At 36.9% G+C, this 13168-nt stretch overlaps 1 protein-coding gene across 1 annotated transcript in view; it reads right to left on the reverse strand.

The window, feature by feature from the left end:
• LOC126248033 (R3H domain-containing protein 4-like) overlaps window positions 1-7254 on the reverse strand; it is a 96013-nt gene extending 88759 nt beyond the window's left edge. Inside the window, exon 1 of the mRNA XM_049948641.1 lies at window positions 7074-7254. Within this exon, the coding sequence (XP_049804598.1) occupies window positions 7074-7141 (68 nt within the window). The 5' untranslated portion in view covers window positions 7142-7254. The remainder of the gene's footprint in view (window positions 1-7073) is intronic.
• Between the last annotated feature and the right edge of the window lie 5914 nt (window positions 7255-13168).

Here is a 13168-nt window from a genome sequence, read left to right on the forward strand (position 1 = left end):
GGCAGTACCCAAAAATTAAGAGGGGGAAAAAGGCTTACATGTAAGATCAGACACAAAGGTCCTCAGGTTCTTTGAAGGTGATAAATTTTCTCGGCTGTGCCCAGGGAAAAGTTATTACATAGCAGTAAGGTTGAATGCTGACAAAGTTCATAAGCAGAAACAGCTCCTACTTTGTAACTTGAAATAAATGTTTACAGCATATAGTAAACAAAATGTCAATGAATTGAGCTTCTCAAAATTTTGTGAACCCAGGCTGAAGTAGCGTTTTACAGATCATGTAGCTAGTACAGGCTCAGTTTGAGTACATGTAATACATCACACTATCAAACTGACATTGGCTGCAACACCTATCAAGAATGATAACTACAAGAAATTATTCAAGAAAACTGTGTGCTGCTTGGAATCAATAAATAATGTCCTGGAAAACCTGAGCTGGAAGCTTATTTGGTAGATGTTTTCAAATAATATGATCCAGAATAAATTATACAACACACACTGTGGGTTCATACTGAGGGGGATACACTAGAGTTGCAGCATGCAGCTGTAGAAGAGTGAGGAACTGGTTCCAAAATCACATGGTCTGAAAAGCCACCATTTCACTTAAAAACAAACCAAAGTCCATGTGTGAGCACCTAGGAGGAACAGACCACAAAACTGCTGAAGCACCTAAATGAATATCTATTTCCTATGCAAATATTGTCAGACATACGTGATATAAAAATAAAAAAGTTGGCATAGTATCTTACTTTCATACCATAATGTCATACAGGATTATTTTCTGAGGTAACTCATCAAGCCAAGCAAGTTTTCCGAGCCCAAAAATGTGCAATATTAATTATTTGTTGTGCAAACTTAAGAACATCCTGCTAAGGGCGTTAAGGAACTGTGGATACTAACTAGTGCTTCCCAATATGTTTTTATTCCTTAAAGAAAACTGTCATTATAAATACATCTTTTCAGACCAACAGCTCAGTTCATGGAAGCAATACTGGGCGTAAGACTAATGAAACAATGGAAAATCCTGGATGGAATGTAACAATATCATGAGAAGGAAAGTTGCTACTCACCATATAGCGGAGATGCTGAGTCGTGTGTGCGAGTTGCATTCGTTCGCGCGCACGCCCGTGTGTGCTTGTGTGTTGTTGACAAAGGCTTTAATGGCCGAAAGCTATAACTGTGAGAGTCTTTTGAAAGTAAGAATAACTTTCACGAAGTTTTAAGGTCACTTACTTTGGTTCAGAAATATGTCCACTATTCAGCAACACACATTTTCAGTAACATGCCAGCACCCATAGAAAGTTTAACTAGTAGTAAAGTTCAGTTTGAGAACAGAGTAAAGGATTTATTGGTGTCTAACTCCTACCACACTGATGAACTATCTTAGCAGCACCAACTGATGCGCATACGTTAATAATATCACACAATGTGAATATTGTGCACAATCTGACTTCTGCACAAATTTGGTGCAGTGATGTGATCATCATTGCAAATAAGTTCTGTAAAATGTTTCTTAATTGATGATGCATTGTTACAACAGTTTACGAGTTATCTTATGCACCTAAGTGTGTTAAACATTTTTAGAAAGTGCAGTTAATATACCAGCACTATAAGATTTTACATTTTGATAATAAATAACTAAACAATAAGAAACCAAACCCAAACCATGTCATCCTAACAAAATTCTAATCAAATTAGGACTAATAATTAAAAAGCCTATAGAAAGAATAAATATTGGTGACAAGTTTATAGTCTCTTAAATGTAAATATGATTTTCAATGTCATTTGGGATCTGTGGAAGGTACATTAGCATATCTGTTCTTTTGTTAATATTTATTGTATATTTTTGTCTTTTGACATGTTCCACAGCCCAGAGGATCTCCTCACTATGGGTCAACTGGAATAAAAAGTACATCTAATCTCATCTACCTGAAAGAAAATACTGCAGATGGTGATTATTTTGATGGCTTTTGCTGAGAACTATTCTTTTGTCATTCAAAATGCTGTCCAAGAGTTTCACAGGGAGAAAAACCACACTACATTACACCCCTTTGCACTTTACTTTGGTAGTAAAGAACTACAGGATGTAAGTGTTCGTGTAACCAGTGACTGCCTTCACCATGCATTCTAATGAGGCTGATTAAATATTTGAGGATAACAATAGATGAAATCATGCACATTCAATACTTCAGTGATGGATCTGCTGCCCAATATAAACATTACAAGAATTTTATCAGTTTAAGTCTGTATGAAAAGGAGTTTGGTATATATGTTGAGTAGGATTTCTTTGCAACCAGTGATGAAAAACCTCATTGCGTTGTTGTTGTTGTTATTGTTGTTGGAGAAACAGCTTAAAGATGGTAGCTCATGCTATTTTGCAGAGGCCTTTGGATAATAAAATATTGATGCCTTTCGATCTGTTTACACTCTGCAATGACAACATTTCAGGCATCATTTTTTGATGTGCTTTTGTGTACAGTGTTTGCATGATCTAACAAGCATCTGTGAGCAGCATGTATACGGACATGGCCTTTTGCACAAGGTGCTTTATGTTATTAAATATTTCAGCAATGATAAACCTTTTATAATGTGCTGAGTTTTACCCACTTGACATCTTGTGCATGAGGTCAAGCGTAAAATGAACCTGTTTCACAACAAAGAGTTTCAAAGCCTTAAGATACAGCAAATGTCCATTGAAACCAGTTGTCTTAAATTAAAAAATACTTGGCTGTTGAATTATTTTTCCAACTAAAGCAGATCATCTTTCAGAGCTCTCAAAATGAGAAAACTGAAGCCTATACAGAAATATTCAGTGATTAGCAGAATCCTGGTATCAGCATAGCACACTCCAATCATTTCTTTGCGAGGTCTTTTGTAAGCACGTACAATGAGAACACTTAGATCTAGAAAATTTGCAGGCTAAAGTCCGGAAAAAGTAGCGTGTGTCACAGAGGTTACTCACATGACAATGAAGTTTAGAAAAAAGAAGCCAAAGTGAATGGAAGGAAATAAAAATGACTAAAACACCACATGAAAAATCATTTCTAAAGTATGCTCCTCAGAAGGTGCTAGAATGGCTTACTTTGGTTACCTGCAGTCCCTTGTAGCTTATGGAATAGTTTTTTGGGGTGAAACTAATAGTCAATTAATGAAATTTTAACACAATGGAAAATGGTTACTTCAATCTTGTCGTGCAGATCTACTAGGGCTCACTGCAAGCCCCTTTATAAAAAACTATGTGGACTTTAAGTATATTATGTATACATACACAAAAGTGTGTTCAAGACGTGAGCTAATCTTGGAGTCCTACAAACTAATGATTACCATAGTTTTAGCACTGGTAACAGTAAGTTCCTCCATGTAGAGTGGGCAAAAGCAACTCACACCCAAAGACATGTAAACCACTTTTGTGTCATTCTTTATAACACACGGCAAATGCACGTAAAGTGGCTGGAGAAGGATAACACTTACAGCAGAGTTAAAAACATTTATTTTGATAAGTGTTTCTACAGTGAACACATTGGCTTACAGAAATAATAGGCCCTCATTGTCAGGTACTTTTTAATCTGTTAACAGACATACCATCTATGCTCTACATGTGTTTGAAAAACAATGTTTCTCTTGCTGGTTTCCTGTCTCAGATTCACTGCAATACAGCTCTTCATGGAAGGGAAGCTGTTGTAAGACTAGTTTTGATGGACATCAAATTGGCAGTTGTTCTATTATGTATTCTTTTGCTTACAGTTTTTCAGAAGTGTAATACAGCAAAGTTTCAAGTTTTAGTTATTTCACTTATTGTACTTCCTGTGCATGATGTTAGCTCATTGTATACTAGGTAAATGTGGTTTCCTTTCCAGTGTTAACACACTGGACTCGCATTTGGGAGGAGAGAAGTTTGTGTCCTGTTCAGCCAGCCTGACTTGGTTCTCCACAGTTCTCCCAAACTGCTAAGGCGAATGCTGGGATGGTTCCTTTGACAATGCCATATGTGCTTATATTATTATTATCATCGTTAATTCCCCATTAAGGAGAGTGTTAAAACACAATATTCACAATGACAATATGGTACATAAATTGGTACATTTCAAATTCATGGCACTTTTTTCTGTCTCTTTCTTTTCTCTTCCCAAAAACCTCTCCTAAATTAACTGTGTTTCTTCTTCTTCTCTTCTGTCCATTTCTTTCCTGATTTCTTCTCTTTTGGTGTTTCTTCGAATTTCTGTTTGTTGATTTTTTCTCTGTATTTTCCTCTGTTTGATATTTCGTCTGTGGAGATGTTTAGATTTTTGAGGTCTTCCATGGTTTCCTTTACCCAGTTAGTTTTCACCTTATTCGTCACCACTATGTTAAAAATCTTCTTGGTCAGCCTATTTTCATTCATCCTATTAATGTGCCCATAGAATTTTGCCCTTCTTTTTCTGATATTGTCTGTAATTGTCTCTGCCTGTTTGTACAATTCCTTTGTTGGTCTCTTTATCCAGATCCCCTGTCTCTGAACTGGCCCATAGATCTTTCTCAGAATTTTCTATATGTGCTTACATTATTTCTCTTATGTGTGACATGTACAATACCACCACATCAAATGGTCAAAGGACAAATGAATGAATAAATACATAAAATGATTGCAACTTCTCACTACTGCACTGTGATAAATTTCATTTGTGTTTACATTACATTAATACTTGTTCCGTAGATCATGAATACTACTTTTCGTAGTGATGTGCAGCATGTCAGTGTGTACACACACACACACACACACACACACACACACACACACACACACACACACTAGTTTGGAAAATGACCAAAGATTTTTTTGTGGCAGCATAATTCACACCTTTCTGTGCCAAAGTCAGATTTAACCCAGAATAGTTCTGATGATCATCCTTTCTTCTAGTGTTGTAGCTATGCACTTCACTATTACTTTTGAACTGGGATGGGTTATTAATTTCATAACTGAGTATATGTATTGCAAAGGTACTAGGAATATCCTGAGTTCCTTAAATAAATGTCTGCAAGGTGATCTTGGGTGGACTCCAGCTGTTCTTCTGATTACACGCTCTTGTGCAATGAATAATTTTTGACTTATTGAGGAATTACCCCAAAATTTGATATCTTACAACAGCAGTGAACAAAAATAGACATAATAGGCTAATTTACTGATATGTTTATCACCTATATCTGCAATAATCCTAATAACGTAAGTAGCTGAACCTAACCGTTCCAGCAGATCAGCAATGTGTTTCTTCAAATTCAATTTCTCATCAATGTAATTCCCAGAAATTTTGAATATTCTGCCTTAGCAACAATGTTCAAGATCTATATTTATGAATGGTGTTATACTCTTTACTGTACATAATAATATATACTGTGTTTTCGCAAAATTTAGTGAAGGTTCACTTGCAGAGAACGACTTAAAAATTGTTTGCAATTTCCTCAGGTAATTCTTGTTTGTTCAGTGGGGTTACTATACCTGTACCATCAGAAAAAATAACTAGCTTTGCATCTTAATGAATATAGAGTGCCAAGTTTATATATATAAAGAATAATAAGGAACCCAGGACAACTCTTTGGGACACCATTCTTGATACCTCCCCAGTTAGAGGACTCAATTTTTGCAGACTATCTGTACTGTTAATTTCAACCTTCTGCATTCTTCCAGTTAAATATGAATTAAACCATTTGTGCACCATCCCACTCATACCACATTACTTAACTTCTCCAGAGGAATTTCATGATTCGTACAGTCAAAAGCCTTTGAGAGATTGCAAAATATCCCAGTGGGATATGTTCAGGTATTCAGAGCATTTAATACCTGATCAATGAAAGTATAGCTAGCATTTTCTGTTGAAAAGCCTTTCTGAAAAACCAACATTTTGTTTGTATTTTATTTTTACAAATATGTGAAGCTACTTTTGAATACGTCACTTTCTCAAGAATTTTGGATAAAGCTGAGATTGGGCAGTGTTGGCATCAGACCTGGCCCCGTTTTTATGCAATGCTTTAACAGTGGCATACTCCAGTATATCTGGAAAAATACCCTGTTTCAGTCAGCTACAGTGAGCTACTACATATGTGGCTGAGAATAGGCCTACTACTTATCTGTTGGGAACAAGCTTTTAGTACTCTGTTGGAAATGCCATGGAATTCCATGCAAACTTTCTGTTTTGAGTGAATTTATTTTTTTCCTAATTTCAGTATGAGAGGTGGGCTGGATCCCATTTTCTCTACAACTCTTAAAACAGTTATTAAAATATTTTCTACTTCTGACTTTTCATACACTTTTCATTGAGTGGGATAGAAATATGGTCTTCCTGTGCTCTCAGTTGTCATTTCCCTTTTAACAATATTCCAAACTGTTTTAATTTTATTATAAGAGGTACAAATCTCAGACATAAAGAACATACTTCTGGATTTTTAATTTTTCTTAGTACAATGCAGTAGTTTTTAAAATGTTTGACTGTTTATGGATTATTACTCCTTCCAGCTATAAGATACTTTTCCCTGTTCTGTTTACAAGATTTTTTATCCCTTTAGTAAGCCTTGGCTTTTTAAATGGTTACTTACAACCATGTTTTACTGTTTTCTTAGGGAAACAGTTTTCAAATATACTCAGTAAGTTATCATGAAATAAGTTAAATTTTAAACTAGCATTAGGTTCCCTACACACACACACACACACACACACACACACACACACACACACAAACACAACACGTAACTTTTTTCTTTTAAAGAAAAAGAACCCACTGTGTCATCTTTTATAGTATAGAACGAAAGCTTTGTAGGTACTTCAAAGATTTTTTTTATAAGTGTACGGAAAAAAAAGAGCACCAATATTTGTATTGGCCCGAGAGGCCTCCAGTTGACACTGAGTATGATAATAATCAACTGAGCTCCAAGAAATTGTTTCAATGTAAATTTAAATGAGAATGAAAACAGATTGAACGCTCAAGTTCTACTACGATCCTGGAAGAAAAAAATGGTAAATACTGCATTACGACTTCGAAACTGATCTCCATAACTCTATAACAACAAACTATCATTTAAAATAATTTTATAAACATTCAACTTACTGCAATGAATCATCCGATGTCGGTGAAAATATGCTGACTTTACTATCGTTCTTTTTAATCACACCCATTTCCTTCCACTACACACCAAACGTATATCTCGTTCCTGTTCCTAGCAGAACGGAGAGTCTCCTAGCTACTGCAACCTGTTTATCAACATCGGTGTCATTGAGCAGTTGACACCAAAGATTCATGTCGTTTCATATACAATTAATATTGTTCAGTTTTCGGGAAATAAAAATGCATGTACTTAGTTCATGAACAGCGGATGTTGAATAAAAAGCGTTTATATTTTTGAGAGTTTTTAATCTTCGTTCATGGCCATAAATATCTTGGTACCTGCAGACGAAGTTGAATCCAGAAGTGTGAGAGCCCATTGCTTCAGTTGGAAAAGTAGTGGTAATATATATATATTTTTTTATCATACTACAAACTGGTATTGGGCACGACAAGCTACACAAACACATGTAAGCATATTACAAACGTCAGTACAAGATGACTACAATACTGCAGTTTTCAATTTACACACAAAACCGCAACAGGTATATAAAACGGAAGAAAGATTGGGTTTTAACGCCCCGACGACATCGAGGTCATTAGCGACGAAGTACAAGCTCGGATTGTGTCAAGGATGTGGATGTGGAAGGATATCGGCCGTGCCCTTTCAAAAAAAACCGTCCCGGCATCCGTCTGGAGCGATTTAGGGAAATCACGGAAAAAATAAATCTGAGATCGCTAGACGCAGGTTTGAACCGTCGTCCTCCCGAAGACGAGTCCAATGTGCAAACCACTGGGCCACCTAGCTCTCTAACAAGTATATATGTACAGCATTTCATCGTATCACTTATTTATTTATTTATTTATTTATATCCCAGAAATCCAACACTGCGAAACATTCGCATGGATCTCTGACTCCTCTTCTTCCATTACAAGCCTTGGTTCAGTAGTGTGTTGTGCAGTTGAATGTGAAGTGCAATCCTTGGGAAATGAACAACAGAAACATTCAGACAAGAAGTATTCATTTTGCTTATACATGTAGCCCACATTATTAGTCGAAAAAATCCTTGTTGACAAATAATTTATTTCTATATTTTGACTGATTGATTGATTCATTTATCCATAGAACAATATACATTCTATGGATGACGTCAAATGTTTGTACAATTATTACTGTTCAATTACTAGTGTAAACATTCCTCTTACAGTAGTTTACTTGGTTCTACTTTTCTAATCATATCACACAATTTTTACATAGTGCAATGTTTATGTGCAATGTTTATGAAATTAAGTTACAATCTATAATTTTTTACAATGTTCATTTACAGTGTAGTAGCTAAAGGTGTGGGGATCATGTGCATCTTTTATTTCTTGTGGCAGTCTGTTGTACAATTTTATTCGATAATTAATACACTATACTGAGTTATTGACAGGTTTCTTCTGTTTGGATGTAAACACTGTCTGAGTTTGGTTCCATGGTCATGTATTGTACTGTTTGTGGTGTAAGATTAAGATTTTTTTCTTATATACATGATGTTTTAATAGATGTATTCTCAAGGAACTGTCAGAATTTCTAGCTTTTTGAGTAAATGTTTACAGTGTGCCCCATTAAGCTACTATTGCCCATTACAGTTGCTATTGATGGTCATGAAGTCCCATACTCCTTGACAGAGCATAGGGGATGATGCAGGAGACACACACCTCTGTACTAGGCAAGGTCCTAGCCGAGATGGTTTGCCATTGCCTTCCTCCAACAATAATGGAGATGAATGATGATAATGAAAACGACACAACAACAACCAGTCAACTCGAGGCAGGTGAAAATCTCTGACCCCACTGGGAATCGAACCTGGAACCTCGTGCTCAGGAAGCAAGAATTCTACAGCAAGACCACGAGCTGTGGATATTTGTTACTGTTCATACAGCTCTTTTGTGTATCTTGAAATCAGTCTGTATGTTCCATCACTTATTACCCTAAATATTATCCCATAATTGAGGACTGAATTAATATATCCAAATTAGGCTACTTTGAAGCGTGAAGTGCTGCACACAGGTGCACGGATTCGCAGGGCATAAGATGCCGAGGATAGCTTCTTTGCCAAAATTTTCACGGAAGTTTATACCGTTTGTCTTTCTCAAATTTAAAGTTACTCTATTCCTTAATGACCAGTTATGAATGTTTCTGAGAGCTTCATTGGCTTTTTCTGCAAACCGAGTTAAATTTTTGTCTGTAATCACCACAGTGCTGTCATCAGCAAACAGCATCTTTCCTCCATATCTGACACTCTGCGGAAAATCATTTATATATATAAGGAAGAGCATTGGGCGCAATATACTTCTCTGGGCAACACCTATGTTAATATATTTAGGATCTGATAAGTGATTTACCACTAGTCTTTCCGAAATATGTAAGACTTCAACTCTTTGCACATGGGTTTCCAAATATGACTTAAACCAATTCTGTGCCATACTCCTTATTCCTAATATTTGATGTAAAATTCTGTGCTCAGCTGTGTGGAATGCCTTTGATAGATCCAAAAAAATGCCCTTTGCATTCTTGCCCTTGTCTGATGCTTCAAGTACAACTGTAGTAAACTGTGCTATAGCTCGCTGTGTACTTCTTGTGAGCTTGAAACCGAATTGTTCGTTGCATAAGAGGTTGTATTTATATACATACATCATTAGTCAATTTTTCATCATGGTTTCTGTTGTTTTGGAAATGTGAGATAATAAAGAAATTGTTTTCTGGATCACCATTTCTTATTATTGGTATTACTTTTGCTTTTTTCAGGTATTCAGGGAAGCAGACGGATCTGAAAGATACATTAATCATTGTTTTTAAGGTTTTTTGTGTTGTTTATACATTTCTTAAGACCGCTGACTGGGCTCTCATCTAACGCTGTGGATGTTTTATTGTTTAATTGGTGTATTACCAGTGGCACCTCTTTCTCTGTTGGTGGAAGGAGTGCCACTGAGTGTGGTAGCTGGTCCTGGTGGTGTAGAACACATGTGTCTGAAAATTTCTCTTGCAGTTTCTTAGCGATGCCGCTGAAGTATTCATTCACGAAGTTTGCTAGCTCCTTTGGGTTGCTGATTTGCACATCTTTGTTTTTAATCTGTGTTTCCAGGTGTGTTGGTCCAACATTTGCTGTCTCCTGTTTGATTACGTTCTAGATTTCTTTGCTTGTGTCATTTGCCTTCATTAATGTTTTACTGTTTGCAAGTTTTTTTTTGTACTTACCACTACCTTTCTATAATTACTCTTGTAATTATTGTAAAATTCTGAAGAGGCTGGGTCAGTCTGGTTATTTTCGATGGATGTAAGATACCTTAGAGTTTCAGACGATTTTTTGATACCTCCGGTCAACCATATACGTTTTTTTTATGCTACAATGGAATGCAATGTTTTGGAGAATGCTTCCTCAAGTTTTAGTTCAAATATTGTCATGAACTTATTAAACATTTTGTTTACATTTGTTTCTGCATACACTTCCATTTTTCATGTTGTAGCTGGAATGAGAGCAGACATAGGTTTGGTTCTGAGAAGACACTTTTGTATGCATTCAGTTTTGCAGACTTTTCTATATAAATGTTTGTTTTTAACATCTGACAGAGATGATCTGATAGGCCTAGATCTTGAACAAGTAACCTGCAGTGCTTTCTTTCTATGTCTGTTGCCACATTGTCTGTTATTGAGGAAGATTGTTTAGTCACTCTAGCTGGACAGTTCACAAGTGATGTTATACCAAAGCTGCAGAGGATATTCAAGTATGTACTACTAATATCATCTGATTCCATGTGTTGATATTTAAGTCCCCACCTATGAGAATGTTAATTTTGCGACTAGCTATGCCTCGTCCAAGCTCTGATTGAGTTTTGAGAAAAAAATGCCGGTATTACCATTAGGGGATCTATACAAACAAAATACAATTAATTTTTTAATGCTCTTTTTTGATATTTCAACTGCTGATAATTCAGAATGTTCGCCTTCAATCACTGCTACAAGATCTTTTCTGATTTTAAATGAAATACTTTTTTCACCCCCCCCCCCCCCCCATGAACCATGGACCTTGCCGTTGGTGGGAAGGCTTTCATGCCTCAGCGATACAGATAGCCGTACCGTAGGAGCAACCACAACGGAGAGGTATCTGTTGAGAGGCCAGACAAACGTGTGGTTCCTGAAGAGGGGCTGCAGCCTTTTCAGTAGTTGCAGGGGTAACAGTGTGGATGATTGACTGATCTGGCCTTGTAACACTAACCAAAACGGCCTTGCTGTGCTGGTACTGCGAAAGGCTGAAAGCAAGGGGAAACTATGGCCGTAATTTTTCCAGAGGGCATGCAGCTTTACTGTATGGTTAAATGATGATGGCGTCCTCTTGGGTAAAATATTCCGGAGGTAAAATAGTCCCCCCTTCGGATCTCCGGGCGGGGACTACTCATGAGGACGTCGTTATCAGGAGAAAGAAAACTGGCGTTCTACGGATCGGAGCGTGGAATGTCAGATCCCTTAATCGGGCAGGTAGGTTAGAAAATTTAAAAAGGGAAATGGATAGGTTTAAGTTAGATATAGTGGGAATTAGTGAAGTTCGGTGGCAGGAGGAACAAGACTTTTGGTCAGGTGATTACATATTTATAAATACAAAATCAAATAGGGGTAATGCAGGAGTAGGTTTAATAATGAATAAAAAAATAGGAGTGCGGGTAAGCTACTACAAACAGCATAGTGAACGCATTATTGTGGCCAAGATAGACACGAAGCCCACGCCTATCACAGTAGTGCAAGTTTATATGCCAACTAGCTCTGCAGATGACGAAGAAATTCAAGAAATGTATGACAAGATAAAAGAAATTATTCAGATAGTGAAGGGAGACGAAAATTTAATAGTCATGGGTGACTGGAATTCGGTAGTAGGAAAAGGGAGAAAAGGAAACGTAGTAGGTGAATATGGGTTGGGGGGGAAGAAATGAAAGACAAAGCCGCCTGGTAGAATTTTGCACAGAGCACAACTTAATCATAGCTAACACTTGGTTCAAGAATCATAAAAGAAGGTTGTATACATGGAAGAACCCTGGAGATACTAAAAGGTATCAGATAGATTATATAATGGTAAGACAGAGATTTAGGAACCAGGTTTTAAATTGTAAGACACTTCCAGGAGCAGATGTGGACTCTGACCACAATTTATTGGTTATGAACTGTAGATTAAAACTGAAGAAACTGCAAAAAGGTGGTAATTTAAGGAGATGGGACCTGGATAAACTGAAAGAACCAGAGATTGTACAGAGTTTCAAGGAGAGCACAAGGGAACAATTGGCAGGAATGGGGGAAAGAAATACACTAGAAGAAGAATGGGTAGCTCTGAGGGATGAAGTAGTGAAGGCAGCAGAGGATCAAGTAGGTAAAAAGACGAGGCCTGCTAGAAATCCTTGGGTAACAGAAGAAATATTGAACTTAATTTATGAAAGGAGAAAATATAAAAATGCAGTAAATGAAGCAGGCAAAAAGGAATACAAGCTACTAAAAAATGAGTTCGACAGGAAGTGCAAAATGGCTAAGCAGGGATGGCTAGAGGACAAATGTAAAGATGTAGAGGCTTGTCTCACCAGGGGTAAGATAGATACTGCCTACGGGAAAATTGAAGAGATCTTTGGAGAAAGGAGAACCACTTGTATGAATATCAAGAGCTCAGATTGAAACCCAGTTCTAAGCAAAGAAGGGAAAGCAGAAAGGTGGAAGGAGTATATAGAGGGTCTATACAAGGGCGATGTACTTGAGGACAATATTATGGAAATGGAAGAGGATGTAGGTGAAGATGAAATGGGAGATACGATACTGCGTGAAGAGTTTGACACAGCACTGAAAGATCTGAGTCGAAACAAGGCCCCGTGAGTAGACAACATTCAATTAGAACTACTGACGACCTTGGGAGAGCCAGTCCTGACAAAACTCTACCATCTGGTGAGCAAGATGTATGAGACAGGTGAAATACCCTCAGACTTCAAGAAGAATATAATAATTCCAATCCCAAAGAAAGCAGGTGTTGACAGATGTGAAAATTACCGAACTATCAGTTTAATAAGTCACGGCTGCAAAATACTAA

This window comes from Schistocerca nitens, chromosome 3 (genome assembly GCF_023898315.1).
Source record: "Schistocerca nitens isolate TAMUIC-IGC-003100 chromosome 3, iqSchNite1.1, whole genome shotgun sequence".
NCBI classification, from domain to species: Eukaryota; Metazoa; Arthropoda; class Insecta; order Orthoptera; family Acrididae; genus Schistocerca; species Schistocerca nitens.